A 20090-nucleotide genomic window follows, 5' to 3' on the forward strand; every position below is an offset into this window, starting at 1 on the left:
CCAGAGATTTCAAATTTTCAAATAGCCTCCCTTTCGTTTAAAAACGTGACGGAGAATTACATTTCATTTCGTCTTTTCAATAACTACATAAATATGCAAACCAGTCAAAAAGAAAGAAAAACAGCTCCTGTCGTGTATTGCATTCAATGGTACACTGAGGCACTCTGGACCCCCCAAAAACGCACAGCGCTGTGCGGGCTGTTAGCTACAAAACACAATCAATTCGAGCGATTAGAAGAGAAACAGCCCCACCTTGTGGTGAACTACAGCGTAGCAACAGCAAGATTCATGTTGCCTGATTTAAACGGACCTCACGCACCTCGCAGCACCGCAAACAAGTCAGGCAGCGCCTAGCCGCACGTTGTCAAATGTATGTGCATTTTATATACAGGAATGTATTTGATGTATTTAATGTAATTATGATATGATTGCATCTGAATATATTTCTCTTTTTGATGCAGGAATTTGTTCACCGCATTCATATGAAAACCAATGTAAAATAAAAGAATGAGACAGGTGTGTATTTACACAGTGTCCGTTTTATTGAGAGCGCATGTTCGACCCCTTTTCGTGTCTTATCTTTACAGGACCGTGGAAACGGGGCCCTGGCATTTCCAAGTATTTGTCAAATCGGGTGACTTTTGTGCCTTTTAATTTGAATAACAGATAACGGATCCACGCATCTAAACCTACTGTGCCGTAGAACGGAACCCTTTTTTTACCTACCAGGACACCGTCCTACAAACCTACATAACATTATGATTGGCTAGGAGGAGTTAAAGCGCGGCGTGTGATTGGCTGCAGAAGTTAGCGCGCGGAATGTGATTGGCTGAGCAGCCCACGGGAGGCTCCCTTGTAAGGCGGGGCTTCGGAGTGTTTTCAGGACGGGTCAGTCGGACGGTACAGACAGGAGAACAAAACAGTCAGCCAGCATGGCTAGGAAAAGAACCGACCTCTACGTTTGGGAAAAGCTGCAGATTTTAGACGAGCTGAAAAACGGCAAGACGCAGATGCAAATCGTGCGAGAGCGGGGGATCAAACAGTCTTCCCTCGCCACGCTGAAGCGCAACGAGGAGAAGATCCGACAGCAAGCGGCTTCCAGCGAGCACCCGCAGCAGCGGCGCTTCAAGCCGGCCTCCCCGGAGACGGTGGAGAGCGCGCTGTGGAAGTGGTTCAGGTTCATGAGACCAGCAGACGCGCCGCTATCCGATCAAGCATTGCTCCAACAGGCCGAGGAAATCGCCCAACGCCTTGGGATCCGAAACTTTGACTCTTCCAACGGTTGGCTGCAGAGGTGGAAACTTTCCCACAGAGTCGATTTTAAAGACATCTCAAGCGAGCGGGCGGCAGTTGTTGTACACGAAACGCTGCAGAGCGCACAGCCGAGTCAAGCAGAGGCCGGTCTGCAACACACAAGCGAATTCCGCCCTGAAACATCGGAGCTGCGCGGTGCATGTTCTGTGAAGCAGCAGCTGTGTGACTCTAATCTGAGCTCGGCAGCGAGTGATGAGAGCACCCATCCCTCCCCGTCTCTGCTCCCCACAACCGCCGAGGCGCAGAGGGCGCTGGAGTTGCTGCACCGCTACCTGGAAATGCACGGCAGGAGGACCGATGACTTGCGCAGCGTGGCGAATGCAATCAACGAAGTGGCGCGGGAGCAGCGCCTGCAGATGCAGGTGAGTGAACAGACCGGCGCGTGTCTCAGGTGAGTGAACAGACCGGCGCGTGTCTCAGGTGAGTGAACAGACCGGCGCGTGTCTCAGGTGAGTGAACAGACCGGCGCGTGTCTCAGGTGAGTGAACAGACCGGCGCGTGTCTCAGGTGAGTGAACAGACCGGCGCGTGTCTCAGGTGAGTGAACAGACCGGCGCGTGTCTCAGGTGAGCTGTCAGGGCAGGTAAACGGTGCTGTGCTCTGTCTGTATAGTTCAAGAGTTTGCACCACGGATTAAAATCCTAGTGGTGGGCTTGTAAAAAGGATTGTCAGTGAACCCTTGTATGTGAAGTGGTTTGGCTGTTGTTTGTGAGGCACTGTCTTATGAAAACTCCATTCAAATAAAATACTGCTCCGGCCAAATGTTTTGCGTCAACTATGGGCAGCAGTGTGGAGTAGTGGTTAGGGCTCTGGACTCTTGACTGGAGGGTCATGGGTTCAATCCCCAGTGGGGGACACTGCTGTTGTACCCTTGAGCAAGGTACTTTACCTAGATTGCTTCAGTAAAAACCCAACTGTATAAATGGGTAATTGTATGTAAAAATAATGTGATATCTGTATAATGTGAAATAATGTATAATGTGATATCTTGTAACAATTGTAAGTCGCCCTGGATAAGGGCGTCTGCTAAGAAATAAATAATAATAATAATAATAATAATAATAATAATAATAGTGTTTTTGCGTCTCGTTCAGTGCACAGTTGCAGGGCTGAGAAGCTTTCAGGACGGTGTGAAGCTGGACCGCGTTGCTGCCCCTCATGTTGGGAGCTGTTGGGGTGCCTCTCCCCCTAATCCTGCCCCTGTGTCTGCAGTGAAGGAGGAGCACACTGGGTGTGACTGGAGCGCCGGGCATCGCCACATCGAGGGGCCATGTGAGTGAAATGAAACACAGGAGAGAGAGAGAGAGAGAGAGAGCTCGGGTTGGTTTGAACCTGGAGCCTCATGACCCTGTTCCCTGTATTGCATTGAATCAGTGCTGAAGTGTCAGTGTGATGATGTCGTTACTCCACAGTCAGCAGTGCTCAGCCTGCAGAACAGAGAGTTATCATCCTGTTTGTTTATTATATTAAAAACAACTGAATTTATTCATGTTATAAACGTATAGGATGGTACGAGGAAGGACTGTAGTCTGAAGTTTCCTTCCACTAATAGATCTTCTTCAATGCAGCCGTGTGTTCAGAAAGAAATGCAACATTGACAGAGCCCTGCTGTATGGAGCTTTCATTCTACCATCTAATGCTTTCAGTTATTTCAGATTTGCTGGAAGACATTGACAGCGACTCCCATCTCGCACTCCCTGATCCAAACACAGTGGAAACACAGACTGAGGTGGGTGTGTTTGCACCTCTCACCTTTTGCCATGTATAAAGAAAACATAGAAATACCATGTAGCAAAGCACGACCAACCAGAGAGAAGATAGCAAACCATTCTCGAGAGCGATCTCCACAAGCACAGAGCAGATAATGAACCAGCCCCTTCTCAAAGCACAGTGAAGATAATGAACCAGCCCCTTCTCAAAGCACAGAGCAGATAATGAACCAGCCCCTTCTCAAAGCACAGTGAAGATAATGAACCAGCCCCTTCTCAAAGCACAGTGAAGATAATGAACCAGCCCCCTTCTCAAAGCACAGAGCAGATAATGAACCAGCCCCTTCTCAAAGCACAGAGCAGATAATGAACCAGCCCCTTCTCAAAGCACAGTGAAGATAATGAACCAGACCCTTCTCAAAGCACATTGAAGATAATGAACCAGCCCCCTTCTCAAAGCACAGTGAAGATAATGAACCAGCCTCCTTCTCAAAGCACAGAGCAGATAATGAACCAGCCCCTTCTCAAAGCACAGTGAAGATAATGAACCAGCCCCCTTCTCAAAGCACAGTGAAGATAATGAACCAGCCCCTTCTCAAAGCACAGAGCAGATAATGAACCAGCCCCCTTCTCAAAGCACATTGAAGATAATGAACCAGCCTCCTTCTCAAAGCACAGAGCAGATAATGAACCAGCCCCTTCTCAAAGCACAGTGAAGATAATGAACCAGCCCCTTCTCAAAGTTCACTGCTTTGGTAGCCCCTGGTAAAAGCACAGCTCAGGGTAGTAAAGCACAGATGAGATAACGAATGATTGAGCTTCATCAGGACCTGCCACACATATTGATCGTAGGACCAGCACATTGAGTCAGCGGTTCATTATCTTCTCTGTGCTTTGCACCACTTTGCAGTAATAGCTGCTATTTGAGGATCCCCCGTCAGTCGGACCCCCAGGGGAGACTGTGCCCCAGGTTGATGTGATCCTTTGCTTTCCTGCAGGACTGTGAGCAGCATTCTGCACCACAAGACTCCCACACGGAGCCTGACAAGCAAGCGGAAGAGGTGAGGATGACGGCTCTTCAGATTAGAGACGGGAGTCTGAACTCCATTCATCTACAGCCTGTTTGCTAACACTGCCGTGGTGTAGTTTTTATATCCCCACCCCCCAGCAGGTTGCATTCAGTTTCATTCAGAGCGATGCGAAGTCTTTGTCCTGAGCTGTAGGTCTGACGATGAACAGTGCTGATGTGACGTGGAGGCGAGTCTGTAAGAGATACATGAGCACTCATCAGTGACTGCTGCCTCTGTGCCCATGTGCAGTTTGTCTAATTTTATTTCTTACATTTTTACAGAAAATGAAAAGCCAGCCAGGTGATAAGTGGCTGGCAATAGAATATGAGAAACTGCAACTGAAGCGTGCCAAACTGGAGCTCCTGCGAGAGCAGGTGGACTTGGGGAGAAGCCAGTCGCAGACCCTGAAAGACATTTTAACAGCATTGAAATAGGTGCCCCAGCTGCCTGCATCGGATCAAGGGGTCCCCCGAACCGAAAGCGAGTGGGGGGGGCCTTTATTAAAAACCATTTCAAGCAACTGAAAACTGAGCAAAATTTTTTTTTTTTTTTGAAATCTTTACAGAATGTTCTGGGGCATCCTTTGCTGAGTTGGAGCAACACTGGTCTAAATGAGCCCTCCTACACCGCAGTGAACCCTGTGGCTCTCATGGACTCCTTGCCAATGCAATAGGAGCGTGCCTGGAGAGTTCTGGCACTCTGCCGTGTTCTAGAATGTGGTGCGATGATGTCATGTCGCTGATTCACAGAGTCTGCACCACAGAGAAATCATTGCTGTATGCTTGCATTGTAAACCAGTGCTAAATAACAAGACTAACTCAGGTTGTGGATGTGATGGACTGGGAAGTGATATTCAAGGAGCACTCTGTTTAAATTCAAGTGATTCGGTTTATTCATTCATCATTTTAAACAAGCACTCATTTCACACGTTCAAAAACAAAATCACAACTTTTTAAAATCGGCTTTTTTTTTTTTTTTCTTTGTAGAAAATGATTTTTTAAAATCAAAAAATTCCTGTACTGTGTATAGAAAAAAAAAGATCTGAAATCCCAATAAAAAGATCAACCAGCCGTGCCTCTGTTTCTGAAGTGTTTGTTACAGGATCCCAGTTTGAATAACGCTTAAACCAGCCAGAATAATCCTGCTGGTAACACATTCACATTTTCGTTTTGTTGAAACCAGGGGAGAGAAATGGTCCCGTGCCGTCCAGCTCAAACCATTGAAACGGTCAAGATACTACTGAAGACCTGAGTGAACCGTGGCTATGAAAATCACACCTCTGCCAGTCACTCCTGCCAGCCAGTCCCGTTTACAAGCAGATGGGACCGATTAGTCTCTGTGCGTCAATAAGTGTTTGCATCTATTGGCTATGCCTCTGTGATTGTCAATAAATGTGAAATTTCAAGATATTTAGGGTTTCCCCCCCGATGTATCCTCGGTTTCAGGTAGATTTTGTTTTCATGATAAAAATAATAAGTACATGTTTGTATAATTCAGATGGGAGGGCTCAGCGAACCAGGCGTCACCTCATTATACACTCTCTGTATCTAAACTAAAAATCTGACTTTTTTTTTTACCTGATTCTTGTTTCTTGTTTCTCTGAGATACAGTCACAAGCGTTGTGTGTTCGGAACCTGCCTTTAATTTGTCCTTCCGGAATGACTCTAGAAGTTCCATCTTATACAGCCCTATCCCAGTTAATAAACTAAATACAAAATAAATAAACAGTGAGGGCTGTCCCATCCTGATGCCCTCTCCTTTCCAGGCAGCATTAACAATAATGCCCGGTCCTGGTGAGGAGTCGAGATCTGGCTTAGAAAAAAAAAAAAAGTAACACTTTAAAATTAGTGTGTTAATGATTATTTCATGTGTATTAAGGGAAATGTTATGAAGTCATGAAAAGTATCTTCATTTGATTTGGAATCAGTAGGAAATCACGTGTTCATTACATTGGAATTGCAGACACATTGTAAAGTGTTATCATAAAAATCAACGCATTCGCTTCATTTTAGTTGCATTGCCAGTGTCGTCGTGTTTTTCAGTTTCTCAATTTTCTTAATTAAAATCCTGATTTCTTTTTTTTGTTTTCCTAGTGGAATGTACTGAAGCATCATGATAATTTACTTTAAACCCTAGCCCAGCGCGTTCCTAACGCAGGGATCTGGAGCTCTCCCAGTGCACAACAGCAGGTTACAATTACACCGACCGCTTCAGTGAGTCCAAGAGGCTCTTGCTTGGCCACTAGATGTCAGTCTGTCTTGGTATGCAGATAATATGGGTTTAGAAATGCTCTCTTCTACACCCAGATCTCCTGGAGCTTTCATCGGGTTCCTCCCAGGTGTGCTTGCAGCCTCGCAAGCATATTTCATTGTTAGGTAGTGCTGAGAAAATGTAAAGGGGTCCAGTATTCGGGTCATCGCTGAGCTTCAAAACGGACAGCTGTGACCCAGTTAGTGAGGTCTCTCGCCTCCGTTCTGATGCAGCTTGAACCCACAGAGGAGTTTATCACAGAGACTGGTCCCAGTAATCAGTCTTCGACTCTCCCAGTAAAAGGCAGTTTCCCTAAGACCTGGAAGATGAGAAACGGAGCATTAGATATATAAATACATATAAACACACACTGCTGTGCAAGTCTTCAACACATTCAGGAGTTACAATATATATCGATGTTACGAGCATCAACAATTTACTCAGAGCCTCCACTAGTGTTTTCCACGATTATAACAACTTTGACTGTTATTAATCCAGCTTAGTTTGGGTGAGAAGAAACCAAGCTTGTCATTTAGCAATCTTTAATTCACATTGATCTTTAATTCACATTGATCAGACACACAGCTCCACCCACCCTTGTGTTCACAGCAGTGTGGCCTCGGAGTCGGGCTTCTTGCCTCGGCTGCTTTCCTGCTCTCTGCGATATTCCAGGAACTCCTGTCTCAGCTCGTTGAATCGAGCCTCACTGAGCGATCGCACTGGGAGTCTGTACTGGGAGGAGGCAGGGGACACTGGGGGGTCTGGGGAGAGCAGACCTGAGAGAGGAGAAGAGAAACACATCGCCATATTACTTGGATATTTCTGAAGGGCCACAGCTGGTGTACTACATCAAAAGAGCGGTGACCAAGGCTTTAAAATCCACATTCTTCTGAAGAAGCCTTATCTAAATTGTTTCTCAGTTAGCTTTTGTTCTATACTGGTATCACTTCCTGTACAGTAGGTCACATGGTCCGATTGCAGCTAGACAGGAAGTGATTAGATACCAGGATGCCGGTAGTCTTAAAAAGAGGCAAGAAAATGTATTTTAAAAGCCTTCGTTAACACTACTGCTTACATATAATTGTTGTAACCAAGCAGTAGTGTAGCAGTGCTTTGGCCAGACAGACAGGTGCTCTCACCTCTGCTCTCCAGCTCCCTCACTGCGATCGTAGACCTGGGTCTCTCTCTCTTCCGCTCTCCCGCTGTCTCGCTCTCTCTGCTGTAGAGTTTCAGAGCCTCAAGGATCTCTGATTCCACAGGGAAGTCCACGGAGTCCCACTCGTAACTTTCATCTACTGATGTGTCTCTCCTGCAACAGAGAGATAAAGATGTGAAGCAACTAGACCTGAACTGCTCCCTCCCTCTTCCCCCCCTAACAGAAAGGGTGCTCCCTCCAGTCCAGGGCTGGCTGGAGGCATGGAGATTGAACTGCTCCCTCCCTCCCTCACCCCTGAAGAAAAAGGGTGCTTTCTCCAGTCCAGGGCAGGCTTGAGGCATGGAGCTAACTGCTACCTCACCTCCTGAAGAGAAAGGATGATTTCTCAAATTATTGCAAGCGTCATCAAAGAATGACCATGCGCATGTAGTACAGGGACTGCATTCTTAGAAAAAAACTGGACTTTAAGGTAGAAAAAAACATTTAGATGAATGGTTGGTTTCAGAGACCCTGATTAGCACTAGTTTTGGATTACCTAATCTCACTTTAGGTAAGGTAGTCTGTGAAACCAGTCGAAAATGTCTGTCGGGGCGACAGCGAAAACTCTACCTTTTCTTGGCTCTGCTCCCCAGGTGCGGCGGCACGGACCTCGCTGTCTCCTCCGCTCGAGTTTCACTCTCTTCCTCGTTCTGAGTGGTTTCGGGAGAGGCGGGAAGAGAGGGAGTGAGCGAGAGGGAGTAGCGATGGAGAGAGGGAGCGAAGGTGGGCCCTACACTCCCCCGGCCACTGCTTTGACTAGCAAAACTGGCTCGGGCTTCTTTAACATCCCTCACATCTTTCATTTCAATCTCGGCCTCTCTCTCTCCCTGCCTCTCCGTCTCGCTCTGTGCCTCCCCCTCCGACTCCCTCAGCTCTAAAGAGCTGTGATAAGGGGACGGCCAGCTGTAGCCCCTTGGCAAGTATGTCCTGAAGGGTAGTCTTTTAGCCTCTGGAGGCCTCACCAAGCTGCTTTCTGTCTCAGGCCCTTGTGAAGTTGGCTGGCCTGTGTTTGAAGCTTCAAAACCAGACGGCCTGATCTGGAAAGTCCCAGGATGCCCCTGGAAGTGACTAGGCCACTGTGAAGTCTCACAGGTAAACCTGTTCTGGCTTTGCAGATCTGAGGAAGTCTGTTCCAGGAAGATACCGTCTCTCTTTTGAGAAGCTGCTTCATTCTCTAAATATCCAGGTTCCTGAGGTATAGACGTTGTAAGCTCTCCAGTGCTCTCCAAACTGGGCTTATCTTTAAATAAGCCTGCAGGATTTTGGTCCCAGGTAGGCCCTGACTCAAACCCTGGTGACTGTTTTAGGACACTTGCAGGTGCGAGGTCTGCAGGAAGCCCACAGTTCTCCAAAGGATTTGTTCTCAAGCTTGTATCTCTAGCTTCAAAGGGGTCTTGGGGAAATTCTGAGCTGAAAGCAGTCTTGTCCTCCAAGAAACTCCCAGGGCCTGAATTCTCTTGTAAAGATTCAGAACCTTGCAGGAAACTCCCAGGCTTTTCATCTGCACCAGGCCCGGGTGGGTCTTCAGTTTTGGGCTCGTCTATTGGTTCGTCGACACTCATTTCAATAAACCCAGGTGAGCTCAGGTACTCCAGGATTGCACTGGTCTGATGTTTGGATCTTTGTGAGGTACTTGCAGAAGACCGAGATGGCTGTTTCTGTAGCCTTACCCTTGAAGAATCGAGTGATTTATAGATAGACAAGTCAGACTGGTCATGAACTGTATCATTGTCCGGTATTAAGGCTAACGGGGAAAGGCAAATGGCACTAGCGCTGAAATTGTACTTGTCACTTTTTCTTGAACGAGTTCTCACACCTTCCTTTTCAGGGTTTGGGGATATGATAGTACTGTCATCTGAGTGTTTATCAGTGTTTTCATGCTCCATCGCTCCCTCCCCCTCTCTCAGTCCCTCTCCTTCTGTCCCTCCCTCCTTCTCTCGCTCATAAAGAAAGGCAGAACAAGCTTCGTACCTCTCCATCTCCACCCCCCTTTCTCCTTCTCCCTCCCCCTCCCTCACACTCCCTCCCTCCGGGTCGCAAACTGGGATAGTGCTGGTCGAATAATGATCTCTTTCCATCTCGGTCTCTGGATTAGAAATGAAGGCAGCACAGCCTTCCTTCTCCCTCTCCCTATTATAAACTAGAGTAGCTGCAGAACAATATGCATCCATTGCTTCCTCTCTTTCTATATTTTCTGGATACCTCGATTTGGCCTGTCTTATGTCCCCAGCAAAACTGGAGAAGGTAGCACTGTGTGGAGAGAGGAAGGAGGTTGAGGGAGGCTGCTTGACAGTTGTAAAGTTATCTGTAGCAACTAGAGTAGATTCCCTAGCTGGAGGCATCATGTTTTGAACGCTGCCCTGGACTGGGATGAGAGTGGTTATCGAGGTCACCGGGCTGATATCCCAGTGGATGTAAGGGGAAGAGGAGGCTTGGTCTAAAGGGCTGCTTGTGTTACCAAAATAGCACCCTTTCCGGAACCCAGAATTCCTCTGGTCCTTGCCAGTCAGCATCTTGTTTTTGGACCGCAGGGTTACGGCTTGGGGTTTCCATATTGGGTCTGTTTCTTCCGGTTCTCTCTCCCTCTCCCTCTCCCTCCACCCCCCTCTCTCCAAGTTACCCTGGCTCACTGAGTAGCTCTCTCCCTCTCTCCTGCTCTCTCTCTCTTTCGCGTGTTTATAATATCTGTTCAGACTGTGCCCCTCTCTTTCTCGCTCCATTTGGGACACCAAGGTGCTGGCGTTCGTCAAACGTTTTTCTCTCTGCGCCTCTCTTTCTAAAGGAAGGGTACTCATTGAATACGCAGCCCTCTCTGTCTCCATCGCTCTTCCTTGTCTGGACAAGTCAACACCCCCTGTCCTAAAACGGGAGGGGTTTAGGGTGACCACTTCCCCCAAAGACTCCTCCCCCACACCTGAATGTGTCCAATTGTATTTCTCCTTCCAGACTTCAGATTTGCTACACCTGTCTTTCCTCATCTGTGATTGGACGGGGCACCCGTCCTTTTGAGTAGAAGTGGGGTGACCTACTTCTATGGTCCCTCCTCCCTCTTTCCCATTTGCTTTCTCATTGGCGTAAAAATAGGCAGACCTTTTCTGAACATCAATGTCTAATTTGTCATCGTCGTTTCCATAAAACTGCCTGTGGCTTTTAGGGAAGGCTGTGCCTAGTTTGATCTCTGTAATGTTACTGAAATCTGAAGCACTGCTTTCGGAGAGACTTCTTTCAGTTGGGTCCTTCTCTTTCTCATACAGAACAGAGTTGCTTGTAGTCGATTCTCCATCCTCTGTCTTATTCATGCTAACATAAAGACCACGCTGGCTTTCGGACCAGTCCTCACTCAGTTTCTTATCCTCGCTTGCATAAAAGAGCGAGGGGCTCTTCCTAAAGTCCTCCTGTTCGTTTGTGTAAAAACAGCCGCTACTTTTGGACCACTCTTCAGCATCTTCAGTCTCTTTAACATAACAGCAGATGTGTTCTTTCTTTGGCCCTTTTCCCACACTCCTCTCCTCTTCATTAGTAGTGAAACAGGAGTGACTCTTTGACGAATGTCTTGTCCTTCCACTTTTTTCACGCTCTAAGCTGGCCAGACCGTTTGGGCCTTGTGGGAAGTGTTTTTTCAGACTGTTCTTGACGCAAGCTGGGGTGATGCATTCTGGGTAGGGCTGCACGATGAATCGCCCATCGGGTCCTCGCGAGATGGACTCGATGGGGGAGGTGGGCGGAGCCGAGCTGCCCAGGTAACTCTCGAAGACTGCGTATCGAGGGGAAGCCAGCGGATTGGCTAGGAGCAGCTGTCTCTGCTGGTGATGCGACTTCCTGGCCTTGTTGGAGGGGGCGTGGTCATAAAGGAGCGGGCGGAGCTTCATGACGCTGTCGGGGCTGTCAGTAAACGGGCCAGCTCTAAAATTGAAGAGAGAGAAAACGGTCAACAGCGTGGAAAAATCAGGCACTCGTTCGCCGAACAGACACCTTAATGTTTCACTGTTAGTTTTCCAGGCTTTGGGTGAAGATGCTCCATTTCCCCGGCTACCACACTATACATTCACTGCCTTTCTCCTGTCTGTCCTGCAGCTATGAGGATCCCACATGGAGTCCTGGACTGAGGAACAGATTGTGGGATCCTGGTACCTGCTTCACAGGATGAAAGGCAATTTACAGGGGGAGAATGACAAAGCCATTTAGTTAACAGTGTTAGTAGCTCTATTTAAGGTACAGTACTTGAACTAAAGAAGCGAGGACTTCAATTCAAGGCTCTTAGGTTTTCTTAAACGGTTTATTTGTAGTTTAAGGTAACCCTGGCAAGAAACCTGATTCAGATGAGCCACAGCATTTTACAGCAACAGGGAATTGTTGGTTGATGAAATCAATTTGATTCTTTTTAGTTTTACCTTGTAGTCTATGGGCAAGTTTTTTCTAGCTTCAGGGAGTAAAACGTTCTGTGAATTTCAGGGTAAATTGGTTCAAAGTGAAATAAAGGAAGTGTGGAGAGCTTCAGCACAAAGAGGAGGGATTGGTGAGTGGTGAAGAATCTGGATTAATCTCCTTGCTTACAACTCCGGTATCAGCCAGAGCTTTTAGACACTCATTGGTGTTAAACTCAGAAATACTAAATTCAATGGCAAACGTTTCATCTAGAAGTCTTCAATGGAAGACATTGAGAAAGACCTCCAGTCAAAACGTTTGCAGTTGGACTTACCAAGTTTCTTTGAGCATTTCTACAGGTTTAACTAAAAAGTGAATAACTGATTATTCTAATTCATGCAACACACTGTACGTCTTGAAAAGCGCCTGCTTGCTGCTTTCCTCCAGAGGTCTGCCTCCTGCACACTACTCTGCTTTACAAAGAAACTACACACAGGAAACAGGAAGTGATGCGATGGGCGGTGGGATGACACTTACGGAGGAGAGGGGTCCTTCTGGAAGGCGTGTGTGAGATCTGAAAGGTCATGAGGGGGAAATTAATTCAAAATGAGATGCAAACGAGATGTGAACATGATAATTCACAGCACAGCATGTAGAAATAAAATTGAAAAAAATAACAATTTGTAACACTTCAAAATAACAGCCACTAAAATCACAATGAATTCCAATGGAACATGACAGGAATTGATATAGCAATGGAACTAATATGGATTGTCTGTTGCCTATAGTCACTGAGTTTTCATTAATGTCTTGGTTTCATAAACACCTATTCATCTTAATTCATCAACTCAAACCCTTTATTGGTACAATTGTCAATCCCTCTCTCTCCCTGTGGCTACAGTCTGTATAAACTTCATTCTATTGAACTCCATTTCCCATGAGACTCCACCACGGCAGCAGACTGAAGAGGATCCTGGGAGTTGCAGTCCCAGGGCCTCCACACTTAGCACTGCAACTTTAAACAGACACTGCACACGAGACTTCACTACATTGAACACCGTTTCCCAGGAGCCACCGTCATAGCGGTGGACTGCAGAGGATTCTGGGGTCTGCAGTTCGGTGCTCTCCTTACCTTCTCTCCTCTTCCTCCTGCGTCTCCCTCTCCTATGGTTCATGACGCAGGCGGTCAGCACTGATAGGATGATGGCCACGCACAGGAAGCTGACCCCGCCCACCACACCGGCCAATATGGGCCCAGGCAGCAGCTCCGAGAGGCGGGTTTGAGAGGGGTACGCGTCCATACCTGGAAGAGACAGCGGCGGTCAGGCCTGGGCAGATACTGCAGGTAATGCCCACAGTGGAGGGGGATTACTGCCATTACAAACTGGAAAACAGACTCTGTGAATAAAGGCATTCATGTGTTTGCTTGTTTTGTGCTGGAGTGTATTTGAAAAGCCTTGGAAAATATCAGCTCCTAACTTGTAGCACCTACACGATATTCAATATGCAACAGGACAGTACATTCAGCTGAGCTTGATGGATAAATAGCTTTCAGACTGGAGCAGCAGATTCGACTCCACACAGACAGACAGACAGACCTGCAGTGGAGATGTTGACGGACTCGCTCGGTGCGCTGATCACATTGTCCCCCAGAGACAGCAGCCGCAGCTCATAGTTATAGTCCTGGAGAGAGGCGGAGGGAGGGAGGGAGGGGAGGGGAGAGTGTTGGGATTGTCAAGGGCTCTCATGTAAAACTGTACAATGGCTTTGTCAAAATAGTGGATGCAGTTAACAGAGCTAAATAAAAGCGACAGTGATATGGATTCAGTGAAATCAGTTTAATTTCACGCAGGCTATTCCACAAGCAAAGGAAACCCAATGCATGGAAATGCAGGAGTGCTGAGGCGACAGTGGCCCTGGGGCCTGAATCTATTCTGTAGTTTTTATATATTCATCCATTCATTCAATACCCTTAGCAGTCCCTGCACCAGTATCTCGCTCTGATTGGCTGGGATGGAGCCATCAAGCACCGCCCAGTCCCCATTCTCGCGTCTTGATTGGAGGATTATTCCCTTGATCGACGGGGACGGTGAAAGGGGAGGGTTCCACCTCAAGACCACACCCCTCAGGCTCTGGTTGACTGATAGCAAACTAGGCGGGTTCAGAAGGGGTGGTGATGTCACCAGTGGAGGCGGGGCTTCTGTTTGAGGGACAGCTGGCGAGAGAGAGAGAATTTTGTTAACATTTGCTGTGTCAGTAAAATCCATCCCCCACCACAGCTGTGAAATCAAAATCGAAAAAGTGAATGACCTGGGATAATAAAGCCAGAGTATCAAGTGAGAAGAGTCCAACCTAGATGACAGACAGACAGACAGACAGACAGACAGACTCACGCAGTGTGAGCACCGTCACGACCTCGCTGAACGGCCCGCTGCCCAGCTTGTTCTGTGGCAGGACACTGAACTGGTACGCAGTGTCCGGGAACAGACTGGAAACCAGTAAGCTGGACTGGGAGAGAGGAACTGGGAGGGACGTCCACTCGTGTTTCCCCTGAGACACTCGCTTCAACCTGAGGGAGAGGGAGTGGGAGGGTCAGGGAGATGTGATGCACCACAGGTCAGCCGCTCTGCGACTCATTACTTAGCACAACTTCTAAATGACTGCCAGACAAACCCCTCCCCATGAGCACAGACAGACACACGGACAGACTGACTCACCACACGCTGAATCTCTGAGTGTACCCCCCGTCGAAGCCCGGCTCCCAGGTCAGGTTGGCAGTGTTGACCCCCGGAGTGACAGCGAGCTCGGAGACTGCGTGGGGGCTGGTACCTGCGGGCAGACACACAAGGGACAGGGTTTCAAAGGGAAGAGTCAGGGCTTCAATGGGAGGAGTCATAGCTTCAATGGGAGGAGTCAGAGCTTCAATGGGAGGTAAAACTAATAAGAAACAGACAAACTGACACCATGAGTTACAGCTTTGCTGAAAGGGTTGCCGTATTGTTGGAGATGCTGCTTGTGCACTGCGCAGACCCCCCCCCCCGTAGGGGGCAGTGTGACTCACCCAGCACTGACACGGAGGTGCGTGTGGAGACGGTCGCCACTCTGTTCCGCGCGTGGCACTCCCACGCCCCCTGGTGGTCCTTACTGAGAGGGCTGAGGATCAGGGAGCCGTTCACAGCCACTCCGAACAGGGAGTGAGGGGTTAATCCCACCTGCAGGAGAGGGAGAGAATCACTGAAGCATTCAACGCAGGACCAGATGAGAATCACTGTCAAATCACTGAAGAGTTCAACGCAGGACCAGAAGATAACCACTGTCAAACCACTGAAGCATTCAACGCAGGACCAGAAGAGAACCACTGTCAAATCACTGAAGAGTTCAACGCAGGACCAGAAGAGAACCACTGTCAAATCACTGAAGCATTCAATGCAGGACCAGAAGAGAACCACTGTCAAATCAGTGAAGCATTCAATGCAGGACCAGAAGAGAATCACTGTCAAATCACTGAAGAGTTCAATGCAGGACCAGAAGAGAATCACTGTCAAATCACTGAAGAGTTCAATGCAGGACCAGAAGAGAACCACTGTCAAATCACTGAAGCATTCAATGCAGGACCAGAAGAGAACCACTGTCAAATCACTGAAGCATTCAACGCAGGACCAGATGAGAATCACTGTCAAATCACTGAAGCATTCAACGCAGGACCAGACACATCACTTCCCCTAGAACTCATTCTCTCATTGACTGCCAGCCAGCATTGGAAGGTCCTTCTGTTAAGTTACTTTGTTCTGTGCCACTGAGATAAAGTCAGAAGGACAGACAGACACACTTGAGTTTGCCTGATTGACAGCTCATACCTTCGTCCAGGTGATGTTTGGGGCGGGGTCTCCATTGGCCGCACAGGAAATGACCAACTCACGCCCCACTTCCTGTAGATACTCCGCCCGCGGAGACAGGCGGAAAGTGGGCGGGTCCTAAGAGAAAGAGAGAGAGAGAGAGAGAGACTGTCATTGCATACTATACAAGAAGGGCCCTGTAGTCTGGGGTCACATAGCGTTAGTGCTGAGTGTGTTTTCTCAGTGTGAAGCAGCTTTGACTTTCAGGCTTTCTGATATATGGGTTATCTTGTTTGTTACTCATTTGAATTAGTTTTAGTTTGCTATTGCTTTTACAGTGCACCATTTTCATTTCTGTGGCTCGCTCGCTCCAGTCCCCACACCGTTGAGCTCTGAAGCTCTCTTTTACTGCTAGTTATTTTTAGGAGGAGTTATTTTGTTGTAATGTCTTTAAACCCCTTCAAGGGATGCTTCTGAGTGCAGTGGATTGGGAATATATAAATCCCGCTGCCTCCCCAGTCTGTTCTCGTCGCACTGGTTCAGTACCTGCAGAACGACTCTGGTGGCTGCTGATTGGCCCACGGTCCCGTAGCTGTTATAGGGAGTGCAGGTGTACAAGCCCAGTGCATCCTCATTGGCTATCGCTATGGAAACCGAACCCATGGAATTCACAACCCAACCTGGGGGCTGGAGAGAGAGAGAGAGAGAGATTAGATCACTGAAAATGATATTAGCTATCAGTCTGTTAAACTGATCTGAATGGTACTGTTTGGATAATTGATAAAGGCTTATAAAAATCATTTAAATCAATGCTGTTTAAGCTGATGATATTGAAACCCCATTCAGACAGACAGACAGACACACAGACAGGGAGACAGACAGACACAGACACACCATCTCGATGTCCAACGGATGGCCATCTTTGGTCCAGTTGACAAACAGCACTGGGGGGTCCGCCCTCACTGGACATGTGATCACTCCCTGCATCCCCATTGGCAGATAGGTCTCAGCCGGCATGTCAACCGCCTGGGCGGGGTCTAGAGAGAGAAGCCGAACAACGGCATTACCCAGAAGCCACTGGGAAAGCACACAACTCGGACGCTTCAGAGTGCATGAGTACAAACAACACTGAGCATGATTAAACGAGAGACAGAGACAGAGACACAGAGAGAGAGGCAGGCAGGCACTAAGACAGACAGGGCTGTGTCGTTCTTACGCAGGACTCGAATGTAAGCAGAGGCGGTGGGCGGAGTCAGAATGCCATTGGTCGGCACACAGCTGTAGTTCCCAGCATCCTCTGGGATCACCCTCTGGATCAGCAGAGTGCCGTCGACCAGGATTCGAACCCGCGACTTCAGAGACCTGTGAGCAGGAATGAATCAACACGAGACTGAGCAATTGTGCAATACCAGCAAACCCAAGAGAGACGCGTGCATTATGCAGCACACACTTTATCTGCTACGTGCCCTGCAGTACATGAACGCGGCACCTTCCTGCCGCTGCACTCACTGGATGTGAAACACGTTCTCCCCCCCTTTCCACCACAGATACGTCAGGTTGGAGGGATAGGCCTCGGCATGGCAGTGCAGCGCAGCATCCTGGGATACATTCAGCGTGAGGTCTGCCGGCTGGAGGACTATGATTGGAGGACCTGGGAGCAGAAAGAAAAAAAAAATAAAGTGAGAAAAAGAGAGAGAGAGAGAGAGAGAGAGAGAGAGAGAGAGAGACAGGACACACACAGACACTCACCTAGCACCAGGAGCTGTGCAGAGTGGGTGATGTTTCCCTCCTGATTGGAGGCCTGGCACTCGTACCGCCCTGTGCTGGCTCTCCCCACAGGAGACAGGAACACCGTCCCATTGGAAAGCTGACAGGCAGGAGATGAGAGGAGCACAGATCACTGCCCTGCGATACCCCACAGCCCACAAGAGGGCAGTGCTCTCTAACTAAACACCCAACACTGCATGTATTTGTGCTGCAATAATATTATCGAGAGAATAATAATAGTTCCTCACCTCTAGCTTCTCCCCGCTTTCTAGGATGACGTCGTCTTTCCTCCAAGTGATGATTGGTTGAGGATTGCCGTGGGCGGAGCAAGTCAGGGCCAGCGAATTACCTTCCAGTGTTTCCACCACTGGGGGTGGAGTCTTGATAAACACAGGTGGGGCTAGAGAGAGAGAGAGAAACAGGCCAATCAGCAAGCGTGTCTGTGCAACATACCCTTAACAGCAAACAAACATTTCCGTTTAGTGTTGATCAATGCGTTCATTTTGAATTATTACATGAATAATTATTACATGAATAATTACAAGGTGACGTACACAGTGTAAAAATTCACTACAACAACGAAAGAACATTTCAATACTGTGCAGCAACACAGAAACATCTCAGCGTATACTTTATTGCCAATAGTTCTAGAATCTCTACGACACTCTTTTGAATAAAAATCTCTCTCTCTCTCTCTCTCTATGTACACAGAGCAGTCTCAATGCAACCCTATTGAGATCACTGCAATTCACACAGCAATGGCTCAGCAATGCATTCTCAGAGTTTGGTGCTGTACACAGGTGTGCTTTCAGTGTCTGTGTCTGAACCAGGATGGCAAGGCATACAAGCTCGCTTTCTTAAAAAAAATAAGAGTCCAAGCGGCAATTAACCGGGCTGTCTGTCCGTCCGTCCGTCTCTCTGCCTGTGCGTCTGACCGCAGCTGCAGCTTCCACAGCGTCTGCAATAACCACATCGCTTCACCTGCGCTCAAATAGTTATCAAGGTAGTAAATACTTCATTACCACTTAATAGACTGACTGAGTAATAACAATAATACGTTTAACTGCATATTTATACACAGTAACAACCTTTACAAAGGCTTAAGAAAATGGTGGCTCCGACACCACGATCTTTAAAGGTGTTCATCATTGCCTTGGAATGTGCGCAGGCTGCCGATCAGCCCTCAGTGTAAAGCCAGCTGGCTGATTTGCTTAGGAGGGTGACGTGACTGGAGCCTGGAGACAGCAGCTCAGGCAAGCCCTGCAGCAAACAGGAGCTCCTGTGCAATCGACCGCAGAACAAGCAACGTACTGATAAGAAAGAGCGCAACGAAAAGCACACAATGCTGGTCTGCTTGACTTCTCCTCGTTTCAATAGCAATGATGAAGGCACTAGCCAAACCACAAACAAGCCTTTTCATTAGACTCTGAGACGAATGCAACTGGACGCCATCCAAAACAACAAAGACCAATACAAACCCATTACAGATTGCTCAATCACATTGACTGTGATTCACAGTAGCACTCACGAGCCCTGCGCTGTGTGAAAGGAGTGCTCAGGAGGCTTTCACATCCAGCTCTAGGATCGCTCATCCCTCCTTCACTGTTGCGCTGTGGAGCTCTTTGATCTCGTTCGTCAAGCTAACAAATGCGCTACACCTCACCTGAGGTGACATTTTCCATTCTAAAAGACTCTGCTTTTACTGCAGGAAGCTTTTCTGAAAGGACTTATATTCAGAAGGAGCTGATTAACAGCTTATACAGGGAAGTGTAGGACCTAGAGAATGGCAAAAGTTCTGCTTACTTTCTTCGCTCCAGTCTTTAACCAGGGACCCCCCTCCTGCCTCTCAGGGGACAGTGAAGCCCACGAGGTTCCCATACTGTGGCCGCTGGGTTTGTTTTTAGTGCTTGGCTGATTAAAAGGTCTGGCAGTTAGATCACACACTGACACACCTTTATACACACATTTCATTCCAGGGTTTAGAGGGCTTCTCATTGCCTCCCACATAGCTTCACACTATTGTAACCCTCAGAGGGAAGTGAAAAGCCCAATTCATTCTGTGTCGAGTATATGTTTAAACATGACGGCTATCTGGGCATGGGCTTGCCCACCTTGTGGACAGGATAACCTTCAGACACACCCCCCATTGAGACGCTACGTGAGGGAGGGGTACCTGTGATGGAGAGGAAGGTCCAGGTGCCGTTCTGAAACTCGTCCTCCTGTCTGTCCAGAAAGAGGATCCGGCACTCGAACCAGCCCTCGTCCTGCAAGAGCAGCCCATCGATCCGCAGAGAGGCACCGTGAGCCAGAGAGACACGACCTGCACATCAGAACAGGACAGTCAACACAGAGACACACACACAGAGAGACACGACCTGCACATCAGAACAGGACAGTCAACACAGAGACACACACAGAGAGACACGACCTGCACATCAGAACAGGACAGTCAACACAGAGACACAGCACAGAGACACACACAGACAGACACACAGAGAGACACGACCTGCACATCAGAACAGGACAGTCAACACAGAGACACAGCACAGAGACACACACAGACAGACACACAGAGAGACACGACC

The 20090-nt window shown here is 48.1% G+C and overlaps 2 protein-coding genes across 4 annotated transcripts; one reads left to right on the plus strand and one right to left on the minus strand.

Moving 5' to 3' along the window:
- Positions 1 to 825: 825 nt before the first annotated feature.
- LOC117397844 (uncharacterized) lies at positions 826 to 5162 on the plus strand. 3 transcript variants are annotated; one of them, XM_059020531.1, is made up of 5 exons: positions 826 to 1676; positions 2408 to 2585; positions 2960 to 3042; positions 4021 to 4083; positions 4658 to 5162. In XM_059020531.1, exons 1-5 carry the CDS (start codon positions 933 to 935, stop codon positions 4763 to 4765), a joined length of 1176 nt encoding a protein of 391 aa, XP_058876514.1. In that variant the 5' UTR covers positions 826 to 932; the 3' UTR covers positions 4766 to 5162. The 3 variants fall into 3 exon arrangements, with proteins under 3 accessions (XP_058876514.1, XP_058876511.1, XP_058876512.1); XM_059020528.1 differs by having other exon boundaries at positions 831 to 1676; positions 4374 to 5162; XM_059020529.1 differs by having other exon boundaries at positions 831 to 1676; positions 2969 to 3042; positions 4374 to 5162.
- LOC117966102 (uncharacterized) lies at positions 4961 to 19825 on the minus strand (the record flags this gene model as incomplete). Its single annotated transcript, XM_059020527.1, is given in 19 exon segments — positions 4961 to 6661; positions 6938 to 7118; positions 7482 to 7651; positions 8108 to 11440; positions 12440 to 12476; positions 13035 to 13205; positions 13501 to 13585; positions 13873 to 14117; positions 14296 to 14471; positions 14620 to 14731; positions 14964 to 15114; positions 15760 to 15876; positions 16285 to 16425; positions 16633 to 16775; positions 16955 to 17100; positions 17248 to 17389; positions 17488 to 17605; positions 17754 to 17905; positions 19679 to 19825. Coding segments are annotated over 18 exon segments (5759 nt in total), but the record flags the coding sequence as incomplete, so codon positions are not given.
- Between the last annotated feature and the right edge of the window lie 265 nt (positions 19826 to 20090).

The sequence above is a fragment of the Acipenser ruthenus genome, unplaced genomic scaffold (genome assembly GCF_902713425.1).
Source record: "Acipenser ruthenus unplaced genomic scaffold, fAciRut3.2 maternal haplotype, whole genome shotgun sequence".
Lineage (NCBI taxonomy): Eukaryota > Metazoa > Chordata > Actinopteri > Acipenseriformes > Acipenseridae > Acipenser > Acipenser ruthenus.